We start from the raw sequence: 23,793 nt of genomic DNA on the forward strand, positions 1-23,793 counted from the left end.
TTATGATTCCCCCTCTTAAATATTGCTTAAAAATCCATTCTTATTCCAATACCAGGTGAATATGTACCTGGATTTTCCTTTTTTAATGGTGCTAGTGTTTATGTTTCACTTCTTCAGCTATTTTGAATTTATTTTAGTATTTCGTATGGAGTGAAGATCTAATTTGATTTTTTTCCCAAGAGAGTAAGGTAATTTCCTAAACATAATATATGAAGCTGATTCAACTTGTAATGGTAGGCAATGTGTTTCTATTATAGAAAATTAATTTCTAACTTGCCAGAATTTAAGGTGAAAATAGATGGTATTAACAAACTCAAAATTGTGGGCAACTGGGGGAAGGCAGGCTGGGAAAAAACAGGAAACTTTGTTTTGTATGGTGAACAGCAGAGCATTAGACCACTGTCCCAGTGTACTTATTGATGCTGCCTGTATACCTAATGAAAATCAATCAATCAACCAATGTCTCTCTCACAAACACATACATGGTGCTAAGAGCAGAAGTAGAAGTAATTACCATTTATCAAGCATTTGCTATAATCACAGTCATGATCAAAATCCTGTGCAAATGTTAAATGCTAATAATATTAATCCTTAGTGGTAAGTGCTATAAGGGAAGGAGGCACAGTGCTATGAGACAGGCTAATAGAGCCCTGGTTATGGAAATCGGAGAAGGCTTCCTTGAGAAAGTAATGAATAAGTTGAACTTGAAAGAGGTGCAGAATGAGCTAAAGCATGGGCAGTGTGGTGGGGAGTGTGGCAATTGGCAAAGGAAGCAGCAAGCATGAGGGACCTAGGACAAGGAAAAGCATAACCCTTCTGAAGAGCTGAAGGGCCAGTATGGCCAGATGACCCCGTGTGTGTGTGTGTGCGTGTGCATGCGTGTGCACGTGTGTGTGTGCGTGCGTACGTGCACGCACGCACACACACACACTTACACTTTCTCACGTGGCCCACATCTGATCCACACGAGACCAGATTCCTTACAGCCACTAATTTTAGCTATCCAAACAGGGTAGTCTGTCTTGTGGTGTCTCCCACTTTTGCATCTCATAGCTGTTGTTTAAGGATCTCAGCCCAGATACTTCTTGCCACCCTGTTATGGAAACGTGGCTGATGCTTAGTGTGTAAGTCACATGGACAGCGGGGAAGGATTTGGGGTTGAACACTTGCTGGTGACCAGTACTATCAGTCCTGAAAATAATTATCAATTATTTTCAACTGCTGCCATAACAAAGTACCACAAGCCTAGGGGAGAAATGGGGGGTCTGTTTCTTGCCTTTTCCAGCTTCTAGAGGCACCTGCGTTCCTGGGCAGGTGGCCCTTCCTGTATCTACTGTCTCCTCTTTGGCCCTTCTCCTGTCCTGCATCTTTTTCTGGATGCAGCTGGGAGAAATGCTCTGATTTTAAGAACTCCTGTGATTAGATTGGCCACATAGTTAAGTTGGGTGCTCTCCCATGTCCGTGTCCACACCCTTAATCACATCTGCAGAGTCCCTTTTTGCCCTCTGAGGTCACACTCACAGATCCCAGGGATTAGGATGTGGACGCCTTCCAGGTCTTTATTCTGCCTCCCACAGTGACTGAGTTCTCCAAATAGTGACTTTGAAAGAATTATTTCGTGGACATGAGAATTTTAATCGAATTCCTTTGTTTCTTCCTTCAACATATGCTACTGCTAAGGGAATGCAGAGACATGGAGATATAGAATCAGCTTGATTTTCCTTGCTTTTTAAAAGTCAATTTGTAGTACAGTTTTACTAAATTATTTTGTTTACTTTAGATTTGAAACTTCATATAAATTCATTGCTGCCATCTTCAATTCAATATTAAACATCTAATCTGTGCAACATTATAGAAAAAATGTTTAAAATAATTTTTTGTTTTTTTAAATCCAGATTTGGACTTAAAACTACCTCCAAAATCAATTGGAAACAATTTCTAACATCACTTTATGATTCCCAGTGGTTGGAAGTCAATAATACAGTTCCCCTGACAAAAAGAAATAGGTATGTAAAAAAAAATAATAATAAAATAAAAGAACTAAATTTTAGTTACACATATCAGAATCTATAAAAGGTTAGAGAATATCTGAATTGCTTTTTCTTCATTTTTTTAAATGACAAATTCATCTTCATTGGGTAATTATGAACTTTACGTAGTGATTTGCAGATTATCAATTATTTCCCACACCGTATTCTTATATAAAATGGCCTTCAACTATAAGGTGGGTATAATTATTATTTTAAGTTTCTAGATGAAAAAGAATAAGACCATAAGCATCTTAACTAGATCTTCTGCTTAGCGATGGAGGCAGAAATGGAGCTCAAATGTTCTAGGTACACACATCAGTACTGCCAATGCTACATGGAGCTTTCAGTGCAAAATTGTGTATAAGCATGTTCGGTTAAGTGTTCAATAGAGAGGAGCAACCCACATTCACTTGTTTCCCGACCCCTCTCTGCGTGGTGCAGATATCGTGGGTCGGGGATTATTTGCCTTGAGCGCCATTATTTCTGTTTTCATTCTAATGTCTATTATAACTTCAGATTTACATGATCACATAAACTGTGGTGGGGCCCAAAATGTAAAAAAGTACTTAATAATATGACATTTTAGAATTTAGGCTTTTTCTCTAAGACGTATTTTGTTTATGTTGGCGTGTATCCTGCACTGATCGCCTTATATAAATCTTAAAGAAAAATACAGGCTTTATAATCTCAACATGTTCATTGAAAGCACTATGCTCTATTGTAAAGTAAAATATACCACGGAGTTAATTCCCATTTCACCAGGTCCTATTCCTGTCTCAGGGATTTATGAATATTTGATGAACTGCCCTGGTTACCAGCCTTCTAGGTATTTAGAGCTCCCTCCCCGCCCCCTTCACCCCCCACTCCATTCCTGGGATGCAACTCTCTGAGTTTATTTCTTAAGTGAAGTTACTCTGGGTTTTTTTTGTTTTTTTTTTTTTAATTATTTTTTTTTTTAAAAAAAAGGAAAAAATAAAAAGTGCATTTTTTTTTTTTTTAAACAGAGAAACTCCCCGGGGGGCAGCCAAACCCCCCCCCCCCCCCCCCCCAGAGGCCTTTAGCAATTTTAGGAGACATTTTTGGTTGTCATAGCTAGGATGGGGGTGCTACTGATATCTAGTGGGTAGAGGCCAGGGATGCCACTAAACATCCCACGGTGCACGAGACAGTAGCCCCCCCACACCCCCCCAAAGAACTACCAGGCCCTAACATCAGTGTTACTATAGAAGGTAATTAATTAGTGCAGAAATTTCCGTTCCTTCCAGTGATCTGTAGAAAAACCAGGCTCCAGTGAGTCACATGAGCAACTCATACTCAGGAGTTCTACTTTATGTGTTTCTTAGAAATGGTAGTAGATGTGTGTGTTTATATGTTTTTGTACAACTAGAAAAAGCTAAGATGGCCATGTGGATGCCGCAATAAAATCCCCCAAACAAATGTGAGAATTGTTCAGCTGGTTCACTATCCTTCTTTATTTAATGGGAAATGTCATCCTGTCTCAAAGAACACTGAAGAGGAGAGGCTGACCAGGGCATCTGTAGATTGGTATCATGGGATCCCTGCAGCCCCCTTCTGATCAGGGTGAAGTTGGCTTTGATCTCCAGAGTGGGTGGTCGGAGGCCTTCAGGAGCACACATGCAGGCTGATGGCCCTGCGTTCAGGGGATGGATGGAAGAGGCAAGAAAGGGAGAGGAGTCCGATAATATAGGTGACCATGGCCATTGTCAACAGGGAAGGGGAGATTGTGAAGGTTGACATTCCCACTACCTTAACATGGGAAGCGTGTGCCCTCAGTTATCATGAGGGTGAGTGTACCTCAACATGCTGCCCATACACACAGGAAAGTGATGGTCTCAGCAGTGGTCGTGCTCTCTTCCCTGGTCTCTCTCTCTCTCTCTCTTTTTTTTAAAAAGAGAGAGAGCGTGAGTGAGTGAGGAGGGGAGGGGTAGAGGGAGAAGGAAAGAGAGAATCCCTTAGCAGGCTCCACACGGGGTTCAAGCTCATGACCGTAAGATCACGACTTGAGCTGAAATCAAGAGTCAGATGCCTAACTGACTGAGCCACCCCGGCGCCCCTTTCCTGGTCTCTTTTGAGACCAAAGACACGGACCGGCAAGATGGCTGGCCACAGTTAGCCCGCATGGGAAGAGGAGAGTGACGGCACAGCAAGGCTAATGGCCTCCACACCCTCTCGCCTGTCAGTCACCGCGCTGCCCGAGCAGCAGTGCCCAAGCACATTACACCTTCAGGAAGAAGAGCCATCCACAAATAGGGCATTATGATAGTTGTCAGGGGCTTTTCTTGTTCTTTTCTTTCTTTCTTTTTTTTTTTTGCATTAAGAAAGAACAAAGTACAAGAACATAACCTTATTCCTGTTTTTCTCTTCATTCTCCTGTAGCATCACCTCTAGAAATCAATCTCGCAAGGAAAACATTCTCACAAAGTTACCCAGACACGAGGATCACTATACATCGTTGAAGAAAGCACTACTGATCGCCAACACTGTAAGATTTTGGAACCCTTCTCTGGTGAAAACCTCATTGTTTCTCAGAATGCGAGCACTCAGAACAAGGCCAATAAAAGCTGTATATTCATTCATTTATCCAGCCAACAGACATTTTTTGAGCTCCTATTATATGCTAGGAATTATTCTGAGCAGCTGGGGCTATAAGGCCCGACCTCAGGAGTTGGGTGTGTTTGGGGGATCCGATGACATAAAACGTGCTATGCCGCAGTAGGGGAGACGCCAGGGGATGAGAACAGAGTGTGGCAAGGTGTTTAAGGATGCAGTGACTGCCCATCATTCGCTGTTTAACGAGTAATCCCAACCTGTTGAACCTTCCCCACTCCAGGCTAGAGTGTGTGGGTTCATAACAACGTGTAACCCATCCGAGGAAAGTTTTCTTAGATCCAAAGAGCCTATTTCCTGGTTTAATTATACTGCAGAGAGGAGGCTAATTCATGAATTTGTAACTTGCTCGAAATATTGCTCCTGTCCCAATTTAATGTTTATTTTAGAAAGCAGCACTTGGGTACTTTTGAAACATGCAACATTTCCCAAGTTTGTTATTTACTAAGTACATTCAATAACTGAATCTAGGAAATCTGGAGGGGTCCAGTGACTTGCTCTGCCTCAGACTCAAGTACAACTGTGTATAAAAGAGGAGGTGGTTGGCTTCAGCGGCAGCCTTCCTATAAGGCAGCTACAGGGCAGCATTCTGGAGAGGAGCCCATGTGGCCTGGAGGTGGACTGCAAAGTTCAGTGGTTTGCTCTCTGTACTGGAGACTCCTCGCCTCTGTCAATCTAGAATGCCATTGCTTAGGGTTTCTGAGCATAGCGTAGACTCAGAGATTTGGGGTTCTGTTTTCTGCAGGGGAGGGGGCACTTTAGCTAGCCCACTGTTCTAGTTATTCTTTCAACCTATATCACTTGATCTCTTCTACTGAATGAACAATAATATTGCGTGCTTAACGATGTGCCAGGTACTGTCTCAAGTGATTTACTTGTCTTCACTCACTTCAGCCTCTCAGCAGCTCTGTGAGGTAGACACTATAATTATCTCCATTTGATCCTTTCATTTTTGCCCTTATTTGCTGAGGAAAGGGAGCGTCAGTAGTAAGTACCCAGCTTGAGGCTCCCAGCTAGTGAGTGGTGGAGCCAAGACACAAACCAGCTACGCCGGAGAGGCCCACTGCTGCCCTGGGCAGAGCTGCCTGGGAGTGTGCTGGCTGGGCCTCCTCTTAGAGATAAATGAAGGCTTTTGTGTGTTTACCCACCTCAGCACCTAGCGTGGTATATTGAAGCAATTTAATTAAAAATAGTGAAATCTCATCTCCGTTAATGGAGTACTATAATCATGCTAACCACTCCAAATGTTGGACTATTTAACAGTCATTGATGTACTGTTCCACAAACAGAACTGATCAACAAACACGTCATGTGGGTGAGGAATGGAGTGCCTGCCCCACGCTGGGCCTGGCTGTGGGCACTTACACTGAACACATAGATGAGTAATGCAAAGGCCCTGCCAATGATGAGCTCACACTCTGGAGTGTTACATAACAGCAGTGACCATCAGATACCTTAGAGTTGCAGAGTGCATGGTTGCCAAGTGGGACTCCCAACCCCCCCCCCCACCATGTGTCTTGGTCTTGGGCACATTCTGAGACCTGGAAGGAGGAGAGCAGAGGGAGAGAGCCAGGAGGAGGCAGGCTGCAGAGGACAACAGTAGGAAGCAGGTCCCTCTCCTGCTGTAGAGAGGGGTGTAGAATTATTACAGGAAAGACTGCTTTAGATCTGCTCCAACTCATACATCCCAAGTAGCTGTATGTGCTACCTCTACACATTGCCACCTTCCCTCTGAGTGGACCTAGTCACCTCCATCACTTACATTTAAACCTGATGTGGTTCCCTTTCTATCACCCAGAAACAATTTGTACCCTGCCTGTTCACCCACTCTTTTTCTCAGTATTATTTGTAACTCACATGAATTTCTAAATAGAAAGTCCAGAATAATCTTCAAGAAAATACTAGAATTAATAATAGAATTTAGGTCATTGGATACAAGGTCAGTATTCAAAGATCAATATGATTTCTGTAAATTACAATAAGCAATTAGAAAAAGAATTTTTAAAATATCATTTCTACCAATATCTTTAAAAAAATCAAATGCCTAGAAATATACCTAATAAAAATATGCAAATTCTCTACATTGAAGACTACAAAGCTCACTTTTAGAAATAATAACAATCCTTCACTAACTTTCAGAAACTATAGGAGGAAGGACTGCTTCTCAACTCATTCTCTGAGGCCAATATTACCCTCATACTAAAGCCAAACAAAGGGACCACAAGAAAAGAAAACCAAAGATCAATATCCTTCATGAATATTGTTGCAAAAATTCCCAGCAAAATATTAGTGAACCAAATTCAGCAACATACAAAAAAGATTAAATGCTATGACCAGGTGGGATTTATCCCAGGATTGCAGGTTTGGTTTGACTTCCAAAAAATCAATTAATATAGTACACAATATTAATAGAATTAAGGACAAAACCGCATAATCATCTTGATAGATGCAGAAAAACTATTTGAAAAATCCAGCACTGTTTCATGATAGCAACTTTCAACAAACCAGGAATAGCAGGGAAACTCCTTAAACTGATAAAGGGCATCTATAATGAACCCATAGCTAACAGCTAACCATAGTTGATGGTAAGAGACTGAATACTTTCCCCCAAGATCATGAAAAACAGAACAATGTCAGCTTTTGCTACTTCCATGCAACATTGTACTGAAGTTCTAAACAGTGCAATCCTGAAAGAAAAGAAATAAAAGGCATCCAGATTGGAAAGGAAGAAGTAAAACTGTCTTCATTCACAGACAACATGATATACACACACAAACTTCTACAAATAATAAAGTTCATCAAGGTTGCAGGATATAAGATCAATATACGAAAATCAGTTATATTTCTATAAACTAGCAATGAACAATCTAAAAATGAACTTCAGAAAGCAATTTCATTCACAATAGCATCAAAAAGACTAAAATACCTAGCAATAAATTTAACAAAAATGCCTGACTTGTACACTGAAAATTACAAAACACTGTTAAAAGAAATAAGATGTAAATACATGAAGAGACATTCCATATTCATGGATTGGAAGACTCGCTATTATTAAGATGGCAGTTCTCTCCAAATTGATCTATAAATTTAATGCTGCAAACCCCATTAAAATGCCAACTGGCTTTTTTTGCAGAAATTTAAAAAATTGATCTTAAAATTCATATGGAAATGCAAAGGTTGCTGAGTAGCTAAAACCAATCTTGGAAAAGAAGAATGAAGTTAGAGCACTTAAGCTTCCAGATTTTGAATCTTAGTACAGAGCTACGGTATCAGGACAGTGTGGCACTGGCATGAGGATAGACATATTGATTGATGGAACAGAACTGAGGGTCCAGAAATAAGCCCTCACATTTTTGGTCAGTTCATCTTTTACAAGATCAGCAGGGGGAAAGGATCATCTTTTCAACCAATGGTGCTGAGATAATTGGATATCCATTTGTAAAAAGATGAACTACCTTACCCCATACACAAAAATTCACTAAAAATGGGCCATAAACCTAAAGAGTTAAAATGGCAAAATTCTTAGAAGAAGGCATATGCATAAATCTCTGTGACCTGGGTTAGGCAAGGATTTCTTAGCTATGATGCTAAAAGCATGATCCATAAAGGGGAAAAAAAAACCATACATTGGACTTCTCAAAATTAAAAATTTGTGCTTCAAAAGATAAGCCACGCTCTGGGAGAAAATATATGCAAATGATATATAGGGTAAAGGACTTGCACGTAGAATATATAAGAACTCTCAGAACTCAGTAAGAGGAAAACCCAGTGTAAAAAATGGGCAAAATATTTGAATAGACATTTCATCCAAGAAGACATACGAATGGCCAACGAGCGAGCACATGAAAAGGTGGTCAACAAATCAGAAGCACACTGAGACACCACTTCCCAACCATGGGATGACGATAATCAACCCACGTAGTCAGTAGTAAGTGTTGACAAGGATGTGGAGATGGAATGCTCCAACACTCTCATGCTGGTGGAGATGTAAAGTGCTACAGCTTCCGTTGAAACAACAACATGGTCATTTCTTTAAAATTAAACAGAAATGTACCACGTGACCCAGCAATTCCTCTTGTAGGTAGCTGCCCAAGAGAAGTAAAACCATATGTCCACACAAAGACTTGTGTGCAAATGTTCACATCAATGTTATTCATAATCTCCAAACTGGAAATGATCCAAATGTTTATCCACTTGTGATAAGATAAACAAAATGTGGCATCTCCATACAGTGGGATAATAACAAGGATAAAAAAGATCAAAATACTGATCCATGGTACATCCTGGGTGAACCTAAAAAATGTTATGCTAAGTGATGGAAGCCAGATGCAAAGTTCATATCGATGCATATAGTGTATGATTCTGTTTACCTGAAATACCTCGGACAAAGTGAATACAGAGAGATAGCAAATAGCCAAGTTACCTTCGGTTGAGGAAATGGATACAGGGTTTCTTTTGAAATGATGGAAAGTTCTGGAAGCAGATAGTGGTGAAGGTTGCACAAGCTGTAAATTTATTAAAAATCATAATTTTCCTACTTGGACATTAAAAATTTGATGACCACTCCCAAACCAAAAAGCAAGCAGGCATATATTCTCTAAATTACTTAATTTTCCCTAAGACACCCTTATATCCTTTTCCAATTTTGGACCCCAAAGTAATGGCTGGCATTTATAGACTGCTTTATGACTTAGCCCCTTTGTCACATTAATAGTCACAGTGTCTCTCTGTGAGAGAGGTAGGGATTCTTTATTTCCCCTGTTTTTCCAGTAAACAGTATCTTTTCATTTTGATATTTAATATGCTTATTGGTAATTTTTTATTCCAGGGGAAGAATTTGCCTCACAGTGTTTTGCTTATAATACGTTTTCTTTATGCAGCATGGCTGAAATTTTTCTTGCTAAGTAATTGTCCATTTATGTAATTGATGAGGTTGGTGGGAGTGAAAATAAGCATAATTAATATTTTTAGTAAATTGGCAAGTTGTAATTGAATTGCCGGGAAGTTGTGTGCCCTCTGCTACTGAGCCACGTAGCCCTCAGGTGGGGTTGGGGCTGGAGGAGCCAGCACTTAGCCTGTCCCGAGGCGGCGGTCAGCCTGTGCCAGCAAGATCGGCCTCTTTCCTCACTTGGGGCCATATCCTGCCCACATCCTCATAGACAACATTGTGGGAATGGCCCCTGGAGAGTTCCAGCATCGCCCCTGCACCCACCCAACACACTGCTCTTGGCTCACAGTGTTATCTAGTGACCACCACCTGAGGGATTCTTGCTTCATCATAATTCTGTTTGGCCAGAGCTCACTCTTTATTCAGTCATGCTTAGTATATATAACGCTTTTCCTTCCTTTTTCCTTTTTTAAAAAAATTCCCTTATATACACTCTCATGCTCAGAAACCTGATGGACGGATAACAGGGGAAGAATTGCGACGTCTCCTAAATTGCATGGTTGTAAAAATCAGTGATTCAGAATTCAAAGAATTGATGCAAACGCTTGACCCTGGGGACACTGGATGGGTCAATGTCTACACGCTTATTGAACTGCTTGAAGAGAACCCTAAGGTGAGTTTTATGACACCTCCATATTTGATTTTCTGTTGATGGCAGGAAACTTAAGTATTCTTAGTGAAATCAGAGGTGGTAGGTGAAATAGTCTTAAATAAAGGACTTCACGTTTTTCAGCTGGGTTGATTTTCATTTTTTAAAAAAGATTTATTTATTTGAGAGAGAGAACGCACATGCGTGCATGCACAGGGGGAGGGGCAGAAGGAGAGGGAGAGAGAATCTCAAGGAGCGCGGAGCCTGATGCAGAGCTCAATCTCATGAACCTAAGATCAAGAGCCAAAATCAAGAGTCAGATGCTTAACCAACTGAGCCACCATGTGCCTCTAATTTTCATTTTAATAAGAGTTAAGTTTTTGAGTTGTTCGATTTTAACTTTCAGTGTCAAAATATATATATTTTTTAAAGATTTTATTTATTTATTTGAGACAGAGAGAATGAGAGAGAGAGAGAGCACATGAGATGGGGGAGGGTCCGAGGGAGAAGCAGGCTCCCCGCCGAGCAGGGAGCCCGATGCGGGACTCGATCCAGGGACTCCAGGATCATGACCTGAGCCGAAGGCAGTTGCTTAACCAACTGAGCCACCCAGGCGCCCTCAGTGTCAAAATTTTACTGAAAGGTGATATTTGACATTTCTGGAAACCCCTCCTGGGATGAGAGCACCTATGTGTGCAGGATGTATCTCCTTTAACAACATGCCGGCGGCGCCCCTCCTGCAACCATGTCTTGCACAGGCATGTTTGTGAATTACTCCTCTGGTTCTCATTAATATTTTTAGAGTTTTTATGTCAATTCCCCATTTAAAAAAATGCTTATTGCCTCTGGTGATCCGTACTTGCTTTTTGAAAAGTTGACAGAGTTTTATTATTAGAAATGCTTTTATAACTTTAATAGTGATTAGCACTTAACAATTTTAAGAACTTTAAAAAATTAGATTAGTGTCAGGTAATGCATGTGATAGGCATGAAGAGATTCTTCTTGAAATATTTGTTATAGACTTCCTTTAGCAGGTACAAATTAGTTTTTCAGTAATATTATGATTTCTTGAACGCTCACCTTGTGCAAGGTGGTGACCACATCCTAAACCAATGTCATTTGGTCCTTCTTGAACCCTAGTTCAAAAGTAAGTCCCAGAATTCTTAATCTCAGAAAACAAACAGGGTTGCTGGAGTGGTGGGGGGTGGGAGGGATGGGGTGGCTAGGTCATAGACATTGGGGAGGGTATGTGCTATGGTGAGCGCTGTGAATTGTGTAAGACTGATGAATCACAGACCTGTACCTCTGAAACAAATAATACATGATATGTTTAAAAAAAGAAGAAAATAGTAGGAAGGGAAAAATGAAGGGGGGGAAATCGGAGGGGGAGACGAACCATGAGAGACTATGGACTCTGAGAAATAAACTGAGGGTTCTAGAGGGGAAGGGGGTGGGGGGATGGTGATGGGTATTAAGGAGGGCAGGTATTGAATGGAGCACTGGGTGTTATATGCAAACAATGAATTATGGAACGCTACATCAAAAACTAATGATGTAATGTATGGTGAGTAACATAACATAATAAAATAAAATTTAAAAAAATTTTAAAAATAATGTCTAAAAAAAAAAAAGTAAGTCCCAGGGCCCTCACGCACAGAAAAGAATAATTGTACCTTTTCCTGAACTTTGTTATATTAGCTCCTGAGAATTGTGGTCTCTGGCTGTCACAGCAACTCTGCACACAGCTTTTTCCCTAAAAACAAAATATGGACACGTAAACAATCTGCTCTCCACGTGACAAGTGGCTCGATCTTTGCTCAATATAAACCACATCCTGTAGGACACCATGCTTAAAAGCCTCGGGTGGCTGTCGGGGCTCTAGGAGAAAGCAGGACTTCCTAACCTGGCTGGCAAGGTGCTCATGTAGTCCAGCCCTGCTGACCGGCTCCTGGAATCCTCGTGGGCCACACTGGCTCGGGTCCTCAGGTGCCCCCAGGTCCCTCCTGCAGCCTGGGCACACTGTGGCTCCTGCCAGGATTCCCTTCACGCTCCTCGGCAGGTCTCGGTGCACTCAGTCTCTTCCCAGGGACCCTCCGTGACGCCTCTGCTGAAGCCTGTCTGGCGGCCCCCGGCCTCACACACCTGCCAATCAGTGTCACAACTTGGTCATTACGTGGTCATGCCTCCACGAAGACAGGCCGTTCCGTTTTCACTGCCCATTGTACCCACGGGGGCTAGTGCACTGCTCGGCTCACTCACAAAACGGTGCAGTGAGTGAGTGAATGAACATACAGGAATGGAGGAGAAAAATTAGAAAACATGGTTATGCAAATAGAAGAAAATGAAAATCACCACTAGTTCTAACACGGAGGGATTGTTACCCACTGTTAGACTTTGTGGTCCATTCTTCTGAGCCTGTGTACCTGCACGCACCTTGTTTTCAGCTTTATTGTAGTATAATTGATACACAAAAGCAGTACATATTTAATGTATGCAATTTGAAGATTGGATACATACTTTCATGTATGATATCTATTTTATTTTAAAACGAGATCCTATAATTAATGACTTTTCAGTTGGTGCTGTCCCTTACTAGCATGTTCTTAACACTGTCAGTAAAAATTCTGCTGTATGATTTTAAAAGATACAGAGTAACTATTCTCTGTTTAATCTACATGTTCTTTTTTTTTCCCTTTTATAAATTTTGCTACAATGGATATTGTAGCGCCTGCTTTTTTGCACCATTCTGTGATGATACCTTTCATACAAATTTCTAAAAATGAAATGATTAGGTGAAAGAATATACATTTTATTCTTGAAATTATTTTAATTATTTTAAAAGAGGAATATATGTGTAAAATACAAAATGCAAAAGATGCAAAAGGGAACATGTGAAAAGTAAGTTTTTCTTCCAGCTCTGTTCCCTTGCCAACGCCCCAGAGGCAGTCAATATTGCCCCAGAGTGTGTAGATTGTCAAATTGTCTAACGTTACCCCTTGTCGACACTGGCAGTTGACTTCCGTTTTAAATTTTTACCATTCTGAAAGGCAAAAAACGCCACCTCATTATTCTTTTATTTTGCATTTCTTTAAGCCAGGTGATAGATTTTTTTTCATGTTTATTGTACTTTTTTTTTTTTTAAATAAGGGCTAGTTAAATATTATGATCCCCATTTCCAGATGGGGATTAGGGAGCAAACTCAATTGCTCATGCTCTCAGAGTTAATTGGCTAATCAGGGGTGAAGCTGAAAGTCCGTGTCTGTCTGCCTCCAAATCTCCTACTGCCTCGAGGAGTGATTCGTACCTACAGACTTTCTCTTTCCCAATTAGATACGAAAACTCTTCTCCTGTACAGACACCATGGTACCTCTCCTCCTGGCTTGGGATTCAGCAAGTAACTTTCCTGTGCGGTCCCAGCATGCTAGCACCCAGGTTACAAAGGTATCACTTAGGGGTGCCTGGGTGGCTCAGTCGGTTAAGCGTCTGCCTTCGGCTCAGGTCATGATCCCAGGGTCCTGGGATCGAGCCCCGCATCGGGCTCCCTGCTCAGCGGGAAGCCTGCTTCTCCCTCTCCCACTCCCCCTGCTTGTGTTCCCTCTCTTGCTGTGTCTTTCTGTCAAATAAATAAATAAAATCTTAAAAAAAAAAAAAAGGTACCGCTTGGTAAATATGTTTGTTTTTTTGTGTTAGGTGGAAGAAATTGTTCAGGACTCGATTACTAGGAATCTCCAAGCCTTCTACAAAATGCTACAGTCATATGACCTCGGAGACACGGGGCTCATTGGTCGAAATAATTTCAAGAAAATCATGCGCATATTCTGCCCATTTTTAACGATCGAACATTTACTGAAGTAAGTGTTTTGGTAACGAAATTAATTCGGGTCATGTTTTTTGTCAAGTCTGTTTATAATCCTAAAACAACTTCTATGTGTGTTTGCAATATTGATAGGGAATATTGATAATTGCTATTTATTGGGTCCTTACTAACATAGGACATGGGTCAAGAGTTTGGCACGTGCTCTGTGATTTAGTTCTCACAACAGCACTCCTTTCCATGGATAAGGACACCGAGGTCTGAAGAAGTTAAGTACCTATCCACAGGCACATAGCTAGGAGGCCATGGATTGAATCTACCTCCCAGGTCTCTGTGACTCTTCTGCTCTTAATCCTGATACCAGTTTACCTCCCGGGGTGCCTGGCTGCCATCAGCCATCCTGTGGAGAGAGGCTGGAATTATAGTTGTGTTTTACTTTAGTTTAAAACTTGCCTCTTGGGGGCTGAGCGAAGCTGGAAGGGGACAGGAATCTTAAAAGAAGAGCACAGTGCCTTGAAGGCCCTTGTGAGTCTCCTGCCGTGTGTCTTGTTCACCCCGCTCACGGCTGCCCTTGGGGCACAGAGCTCACTTGCTTCCCTGTCCACAGTGACCTTGAGAACCTACAGCTTGAATCCTGCTTCCCCTGCCAGCACCCGAATGTCCTGCTGTGCGCTCCAGCTTGTCGTCCAGAACTCAGCCTTACAGACTATTTGGTTCATGCTTCCCACTGTGGACAGCCATCTGGGAGATTAGATGGAAATCCATTGAATCGCAGGGAAGAAAGTTACTCTAATTCTCTCTCAGTCCTTCTGCCTGGAATGTTAAAAATCTTATATTTGTTGCTTTTGATGACATTACATTGATTTCAGGTGACACAGTTGATCTACCAGTATTTGTTGGCCACTCGAGTCTCCTTTCTGTGAATGTTCATGTTTCGTTACCCATTTTTCTTGTGGTTGGTTTTTGCAGGAGAAGAAGGGTTTACAGGAGGAGGGTGAGGCCAAGGCTTTCCTGAGCAGAGAGGCGCACAGAGCTTGGTGTTTGCATTCATCCGTTTACCGAACGTTTGCAGAAAGGCCAGCTTGCTGGAGTGTGGGAAACACGGAAAGGGGGAGAGACAGGTGGCAGCAAGTCAAGAGAGAGGGTTCTAGAGGGAGCTCAGGGGGCCTCTGCAGCGCAAGAAGTGAGTATGCAGGGGCTTCGGCTGCCTTGGCCTCTGCTATGTGCAGTCAGGAGGAAGGTACCCATGGGGACAGTTCATTTACTCCTTCACTTAGTCTTTCACTCTGTGGGTGGTATAAGGGAGTGCCTACTGCATACCTGCTCTCCTACATAACCGGTTAACGGAAATCCCTTTATTTCCAGGGTGCTCTAGTGTGGGGGAAAGAGATGCAGACAAACCCAGCATGGCCTGTGAGCACAGCTCTCGGCGAACTCAGAGGAGCGCTCACTTACAGCTGGGCAGGACGGAATGTGGGAAGCTTCTCCGATGTGATGCTTGAGTCCGAAGGGGAAAGGGAAGGGCATTTCAGGATGTAGGATATGAGGCAAAGCCCAGAGAGTAGGGGCACATCTGGGGACGGGCAAGCCCTGTAGGACCATTGGGGCAGGCAGTTATGTAGGGAGGAACAGCAGGGGGATGATGCCGAGGGATGGGCAGGGTCAGGCTAGAATGGGAACTGGGGCCATTCGTCAGGACACTGGTTCCCAGCAGCATCTGAGAATCATCTGGAGAGCTTCGAAAATCCCAACGCCCATGCCCTGTCCACAGGCCGGGCCAGGCACTGTCATCCTGACGTCCCCACCGGCTCTGATGTGCAGCCGAAGTGGAGAAGCACAGCCCAGGGAGTGAGGAGCCTATGACGTGGCTTTGGATGGGGCAGGGGACAATGTCACATCTGTGCTCTCTAAGGGTTGCTCTGGCCCCAGTGTGGAGAAAGCACTGTGACGGAAGGGGAGGGGGACAGGTGGGCAGCACAGCGGTGGCAGTGGCACAGCAGGGGGGAGGGACAGGACTCAGGGACCCTGGACATGGAGGTGGATGGGAGAGAGGGCAGCCAGAGGCTGTGTCCTTGGCCAGTTAGGAAGCACAGAGGAGCCTATGACCATGCCACCCTGAACGTGCCCGATCTCGTCTGATCTTGCAAGCTGAGCAGGGTCTGGCCTGGTTAGTACTTGGATGGGAGGGAGCACAGAGGAGTAAGCAAGTCGAGTGACAACTCCAGCAGGAGACTCCCAGAGGATGTGGGCACAGACGCGATTCTCTTTACGTTGACGGCCTGAGCCTTCATTCAGCAAGCGTCTATCTGGGAGCAGATAGTAGACCATCTGAGGTGAGAGGGCGGGGGTAGGACCTGGCAGAACACCACCAGCTCATCAGTGACCTGGCCGGAGGGGCGGAGAAGGTCAGGGTGATGGCCCAGAACCTGCGGTGTGGGAGCTCTGGGAGTAGGAGAAGTCAGCGGGTCAGGCGGCACACAGGAAGCAAGGGGGATGAGCACTCACACTAATCGTGGCTGTTGCCTTAGCAAGCAAGGCCTCAGGAGAGGGGCGGGCTGGAGCAGCCCCCACAGGGCGGGAGGGTCAAGGTGAACCCGGCAGGTGCCAATGAGCGTGCAGGGAGTGTGGAAAACGCAGTGTCGAGGAATGGATCCACTCCTGAAACTCCAGTACCTGGGCTAGAACAGTGCCCGGTGCGTGCTCAGGGCTTCTTCAGTGTTTAGTGAGGGAATGAATGAATGAGGGAGGGAGTGAATGAATGAATGAATGAAATCTAGTGGATTGGTCATGCAGGTGATTGGGTATTTGAGATGGAAGCCTCTCTAATCCATTTTCCATGACGCAGCCAGGCTTACCTGTCTCAACTACAGATCTGATCATGTTAAAAGCCTGCCTAAAACACCCCGGTGTCCCACTGCTGCTAGGAAAGCATCCAGAGGCCTTCAAGAGTGGCTTCCCAGGCCCCTCATGACCCTCACACCCTCCAGAGCTCTGGCTTGGCAGCCAGACTGCCTGCGCGTACAAACCCAGCTCATCCCTGAACTGGCCGTGGACTTGGGCAAGTTACTTGCCCACTCGGAGCCTCAATTTCCTCACGCAAACGTTACTTAAGAGAGTGCGGTAAGGGTCAAAGGAGATCCTAGACGTAGAGCCCTCCACCTGGCGCTGAGCTCAAGAAACATTGCCTCAGCTGCTGCTGTCCTTCTCTTAGCACAGACTGAACCGCTTTCCATTTCCTGACCCAAGCCCTCTCTCTCATCTCTGGACTTGTAGACGGCCTATTCGCTCGGTTCCAAATGCGCACTTTCCCGGCCTCTTGGCTCCTTGGGGTGGGGGTTGTTTAGCCTGTTCACAGTGGTAGCTGTAATACTCAGCACGGTGCTTAGTACCTGGCAGCATAAGGACTTCCTGAAGCAGTTAGATCAATGGCCAGAACTTCCTGAAGTGCCCCTCACTGGGTGCATTTTATAGACAAGGAAACTAAAGCGGAGAAAGAGTGAGGTGCCCCAGGTTGGCGGTTCTCAATCCTTGAATGGGCTTAAAAATTATTGGGGACCTCAAAAAGTTTTCGTTATATGGAGTGTATCTATCAGTATGACTGGATTAAAAATTAAAACTGCACATTTGAAAAAGGTTATTGCAGAAAATGAATGTGTACTTCCTTGTTGGGTTTCCCTGTAGGCTTAGGGAAAACATTGCAGTTTCAAAATAATGACTTATTGGATAAGGAGGTTACAGAAATTATAGCAGGTGTAACCAAAGGTAGCTGGTAACAAGCTAGTGAAGGTCTGTAAAGGAACTAAGCAAATCTCTGAAAACTCACTCCAGCTCCTCATTTATACTCGAAACATTTCCACAGCCTTAGAAAATGTTAGAGAACACAGCCTTCCCGAGCACACGTTCCGTCAGTGGTCACACGTCGGGTGGCCTCTGAAAAACACACTGTGTGTGAGAGGTGCAGGGTGGAAAAGGCAAATGACTTGCTAGTATCTATATGAAAATGCTTCGGGCCTCCCTGGTGTTCTGGAAGGGGCCACAGACCACACCTTGTGAACGCTGCCTTCGCTCATTGAGGGGCTGTGACGTCTGGAGCTGATATGCCAACCCAGGGCAGCCGATTCCAGGGCCTGTACCCATAGCCACTTGTGCTCTGTTGCTTTGTGTATTCTCATAAACGTGTGGAATTTTGTTTTGGTCCCCAGGCTTTACCAAGTTTGCTACAATGGGTGTGTGCAACTTTTATGATTAGAAGAATCCTAACAAATAAAATGTTGGGGGGAAAGGTAGTTCCTGTCATATTAGTGGTTGCCTACATTTTTCTAAAATATTTGCATATGCCAAAATTCCAGTATAGGTACTTCCACAACTCCATCCCAGAACTTGCCATTTTAAAAAAATTCTTTTTACATTTGTTATATCTTTATTGCAGTATTCTTTACAAACTGTAAACTGCACATATTTATTTATTTGTTAAAGATCTTATTTATTTATTTGAGAGAGAGCGAGACAGAGCACACAAACACACACGTTGTGCACCCGAGCTGGAGGAAGGAACAAAGGGAGAGAGAGAGAGAGAGAGAGAGAGAGAGAGAATCTCAAGCAGACTCCCCCCTGAGTGCAGAGCCCAATGCAGGGCTCAATCCCAGGACCCTGAGATCATGACCTGAGCCGAAATCAGGAGTCGGACGCTTAACCAACTGAGCCACCCAGGTGCCCCTAAACTGTATACTTATTTAAATGATACAGTTTGAGCATCTCCATCATGTGTATACATCCATGAAACCTTCACAAGTTATCAATCAAGATAGCAAACATTTTCATCCCCCTGCCCCAAGCTTCCTTGTGCCCTCCTGCTATTCATCTCTTCCACAGCCCCAGCAACCACTGATCTGCATTCTGTCACTGCAGATAAGTTTGCATTTTCTAGGGTTTTATAAAACGAAAGCATGCAAGATGTTCTCTTTTTTGTCAGGCTCTGTTCTCCAGACCTCATGATTTTGATATTCATTCATGTTGTTCCCTCTTTGCACAGCTGGTTTCTTTTCATTGCTGGGTACTATTCCATTCCTTACCATAGCTTGTGGAGCTACTCATTTGGTGGACATTTGGGTTGTTTCCAGTGTTTGGCTCTTACAAATAAAGCTGTAGATTTTGGACAAGTCTTTGTGTAGACGTACGTCTCTATTTGTCTTGGGTAAATGCCCAGGGGTAGAAGGGCTGGTTCCTCTGGGTGAGTGTATATTCAAGGAGTATAGTCGGGGTGTCTTCCAGAGAGGTTGCACCTCACCAGCAGCGGGAGAGGGCTGTAGGTACTCCCATCCTTGTCAGCACTTGGTAAGGTCAGTCCTTTTAACTTCAGCCAACCTAATGGGTGTGTTCTAATTTTTAAAATTCAGACTCTGCAGCAAGTTTCAGGATATTGCTTCAGGAAAAATCCTTTACAAGAAACTTTTGGCATGCATGGGAATTAGTGGCCCTCCCACCATCTCTCCAGTTCTTGTTCCAAAGAGTCAGCTGTTAAGTGAACGTTTTCAAAAAGAGGAACAGCTGCTGGATGTTTCGGAGAGGTAAAGCAAAACAAAATGCAAGCGCACACTGAAACCACATGCCTGTTGTGGGATAGGTGGTTAGTCGGTATTTGTTGACTAAGTGAGTGTTTTAATAGCTTATTTAAATGCAGGAAAATGGCAAACTATGAATACAGTGATGAGGGTCAGGGGAGTTGAGAGCAAGCAGAGATCTTTGGGATGATTGGGTTGACCTACTAGTTCTGGAAGTGAAAGCACTGAGGTCTGAGAGGTCTGGGGACTGGGCTCAGGTTATTCACAGACTTGGTGACCATGTGGGGTTAAGAACCCAGGACCTTCCAGAAACAAGACAGATGAACAGAGGGGAAGGGAAGGAAAAATAAAATAAGATGAAAACAGAGAGAGAGGCAAACCATGAGAGACTCTTAATCCTAGGAAACAAACTGAGGGTTGCTGGAGGAGTGGGGGGTGGGGATGGAGTAACTGGATGACGGGCATTAAGGAGAGCACTTGATGGAATGAGCACTGGGTATTATATGCAACTGATGAATCGCTAGAGTCTACCTCTGAAACTAATAATACACTATATGTTAACTAAATTGAATTTAAATAAAAAATTTAAAAAGAAAAAGAACCCAGGACCCTCGGCTCCCAGGGAACCTGTCTGCCACCCAACCATTCCATGCCTGCATTCACATTAGTTCTTTTCCAGAAACTTCGACTCCTTACCACCCTTTAATATTTATGGCAAAATACAGGCATTAAACCAGTTAACATTTTCTGACATGAGTGATAGAATTATTCAAATGATCACCAAATTGAATAGTAACAATAAAACATGCTTAGCAAATCTGTTAAACATCAGACTGATGAATATTCTAGCCCATCCTCATTTTGAAAAATATAGGTTTAGTTTAATGAGAAGATATTATTTTAACTTACTGGTTCATAGCTTATAATAAATCCACAAGGAAAGGTAAAATGTAGACCTATTCAGCCGACTTTATTCTGTCATTTCCCTTTAAAAAGTTCTTAAGTATAGAGCAGTGGGAATATTTTACTGCTATGCTAATGAAATTTGAATATCTGGGCATTTCCCTGGGAGCTGCTTTATAAATGGGCAGAAGGATGGTATTTTAAGAGAAAGGTTAAATATTCTGTGATGAGATGTGTCTGCCTCCTAAAACCAGTGGAAGAAGTAATGGAAATTAGGCGTTTTATAAAATGTGGGAATTCCTGGAGAGCTCTTCAAAGCGAAGGCAGACACAGCAGGAGAGAAGTCCTTTCTCCACCACTGCCACTAGGCTCTCCTCCTCCCCACAGCTTTGGTGGGGTCCCAGAGACTTCGGGAGAGCTGAAGAAGTAATTGTTCTCAATCACACCCCCCCCCACACACACACATAGCACATCACATGAAATCTAGATTTTATAAATCCGCTTGACTGTATAAATCAACTTGGAATAATTGTGAACTTCCCTTCCTTCCCACAAATGTTTGATGGCTTTTTTGGCCTAGGTACCATAAAACAGCCTATTTCATTTAAAGCTTTGTCGTGGGCTCTGACTTTTCGTTTTCCCAGTTCACACAAATACTTTTCCCGCCGTTTCTGCCCCGTCACACGCCCTATTCAGCCAGCTCCAAGCACAGTTGGAAGCCTTAGCACAGGGATGACCATATCCGTGGCCCTGAAGCTCCCCGCCCTGGCCTGCGGCCCATACCAGCACCACACGAAGAGCTTTCTCCTGATGCAGTGCTGTGGGCCTCTCTGGAACCCACAGCCCCGGGCGAGTAGGAAGTTCTCAAGCCACACCATTTATCTGCGCATCTGTTTCCTGGTACGGGAGTAGGGGGTGGTGGACCTCCTTGTTGTCTGGGGTTGAATCCAAATTGGGTGAGGTCTCTAGGAAGCACTCTGCTGGATCTAAATGCCTGATTGTGATTGTAGAACCAAGCCCACTGAGGACAGAAGCACCCTGGCTAGGAATATGACCAAGGATGAAGTGATTGAAAAACTCAAAAACCATATCCAGCAGCGGGACCCAGCATTCAGAAAAACATTTCTTGACTTCAGCAAGGAACTTAATGGCAAAATTAATGTGCGTGACTTCAAGAAGGTAGGAGAAGGGGTTTCTCTGTGTTTCTTTTGTTCCTGGAGAAGTTCGGTGGTTTTGTTGTACTAACAGGCCTCATAGGATGGGCAGTACATTTTCAGCACGGGGTTCATTCCCTTAAGGGCAAAGCAGATCCATTTCAAGGCATCTTTCAACCATGTAAAAGGATTCTTTCAGCCCAAAATGCCTTTGGCAACTTCCTTCAGAGAATACTTTTGGTATGGATATGGCCAGTTTTTGATATTTAAACTTTCCAAACAAAGTGTTCGTGGATGCTGTGTTTGGGCAGCTGCTGAGTACCTGGCTCCAGGCTCGGGCATCAGGTACATCCTGGAGCAGAATGGGGGTGGGCACCAAGCTGCCAGCGGGGAGGTCCAGGGATGCTGTGATAACAGAGGTGTGGTTTGTTCCTCGAGAAAGTGAAAAACGAACCTGGCAGTAAAAGTGGGAAGCTCAGAGTGCTGATGGGAACTGGGAGGTTCTGCCAGAAAGGACTCAGCTTGAAGGGTTCTGCATAGACTTCTCAAGGAATTAATTTAAATGATTGCTTAAAATTCCTGTTACGACCCCTCTAGCTAATCATCTTCAGCTATTTTTTTTTAAAGATTTTATTTATTTATTTGAGAGAGAGAGAGAGAATGAGAGAGAGAGCACAAGGGGAGGAGGGTCAGAGGGAGAAGCAGACTCCCTGCTGAACAGGGAGCCCGATGTGGGACTCGATCCCGGGACTCCAGGATCATGACCTGAGTTGAAGGCAGTCGCTTAACCAACTGAGCCACCCAGGCACCCTCATCTTCAGCTATTTTTAAGACAAGCATTTCAGGTAATATGTAGCATTGACTGTATGGACAAATTTAGAAGAAGGCAGTGAAATATACTTCCAAGAAGAGAATAATTATATTAGTAGCTACCATGTATCTAGTACCTGCCCCCATGCCAGGCGCTGAGCCGGGCTCTGTACTTATTTTCTTTTTTTTTTTAAGATTTTATTTATTTATAGTGAGAGCAGGAACACAAGCGGGGGAGTGGGAGAGGGAGAAGCAGGCTTCCGGCCGAGCAGGGAGCCCGATGCGGGGCTCGATCCCAGGACCCTGGGATCATGACCTGAGCCGAAGGCAGACGCTTAACGACTGAGCCACCCAGGCGCCCCTGTACTTATTTTCTCTCTGGGCTGGCACATCCCTGAGGCCGGATGGAGGAGAGAGCGGGGCTATCCACACGGGGATGGGGGGATGGGACGGGGTAGCTACCAACACAGCCCAGACTTCCCACGCCTCACCCCTGCCCCAAGACTAGAAGATGTGGAGGGCACGTGGGGCATGGTGAGGAGGACAGATTCAAGAAATATTTGGGAATAAAGGGTAATGGACAAGAAAGAGGAAAATGGGTAAAGAGTGGTTCCTCGATCTCCGGTTTGGGGGACCGGGTGGCTGATAATCAGTCATTGATAACTCTGGTGAGCAGTTTCAGCGGGGTGGGGGGTGGTAAGTGGGTGTGACTCACCTGACGCTCCCAGGGTGCCTTGTCCTAGACTCTTTTGCCGCTAAGCCCCTCATGCCCAGCAGTCTTGAACGATCACAGTGCTCAATGCTCTTGATTCATGGAGTTAGTTCATAGGTTCTCAGGAGATCAGGAATCCACTAGGCTGCCGCTGATTTTTCAGGGATTTTTCAGGGGTTACCTTAGAGAAGGGCAGCAGGTGGTGGCAAAGTGGGGACCACTACCCCAGACCGCAGACTGCGGGCACAGATGCTCACCTCTGCTCACCTGAGAACAGGTCTGTAAGCTCAGCCGCAGGTTCTTCCGTCTTAGGGCTTCTCTGCCATCTCTAAGTCAGTGGCTCTCCTGGTGGCATCTTCCCAGGCTGTCCCAGACTGTCCTCCTAAAACTTCAGTCTCTGGCGCCCACCTGCCTACTCCGACTTCTTCACGTGGGCGTCTGGAGATGCCGAATTGCCACCAAGGCCTTTCTGTCAGCAGCCCTTCCGTTCTCAGGGGCAGCCTTGCCCCAGTCACTCAGGGCTCCAATCTGGCGTCTTCCTTGACTCTCTCCTCTTCTCTCGCACCCACGCCCAGTGCATCAACAAAGCCCGTTGGCGCCCTTGAAAGTCACCCCAGAGCACGACTGCTGTCCCACCTCCTCCG

The 23,793-nt window shown here is 44.2% G+C and overlaps 1 protein-coding gene across 1 annotated transcript in view; it reads left to right on the forward strand.

Annotated features, from left to right (window-relative positions):
• The window catches only part of EFCAB6 (EF-hand calcium binding domain 6), a 215,743-nt gene that overhangs the window by 86,243 nt on the left and 105,707 nt on the right, over window positions 1–23,793 (forward strand). Inside the window, exons 10-16 of the mRNA XM_034987337.1 lie at window positions 1,896–2,006; window positions 4,428–4,533; window positions 10,052–10,219; window positions 13,526–13,585; window positions 13,886–14,046; window positions 19,406–19,576; window positions 21,484–21,652. Of these exons, the coding sequence (XP_034843228.1) occupies window positions 1,896–2,006; window positions 4,428–4,533; window positions 10,052–10,219; window positions 13,526–13,585; window positions 13,886–14,046; window positions 19,406–19,576; window positions 21,484–21,652 (946 nt within the window). The remainder of the gene's footprint in view (window positions 1–1,895; window positions 2,007–4,427; window positions 4,534–10,051; window positions 10,220–13,525; window positions 13,586–13,885; window positions 14,047–19,405; window positions 19,577–21,483; window positions 21,653–23,793) is intronic.

This window comes from Mirounga leonina, unplaced genomic scaffold, assembly GCF_011800145.1.
Source record: "Mirounga leonina isolate KUSES-001 unplaced genomic scaffold, KU_Mleo_1.0 Mir_418, whole genome shotgun sequence".
Taxonomy (NCBI): domain Eukaryota; kingdom Metazoa; phylum Chordata; class Mammalia; order Carnivora; family Phocidae; genus Mirounga; species Mirounga leonina.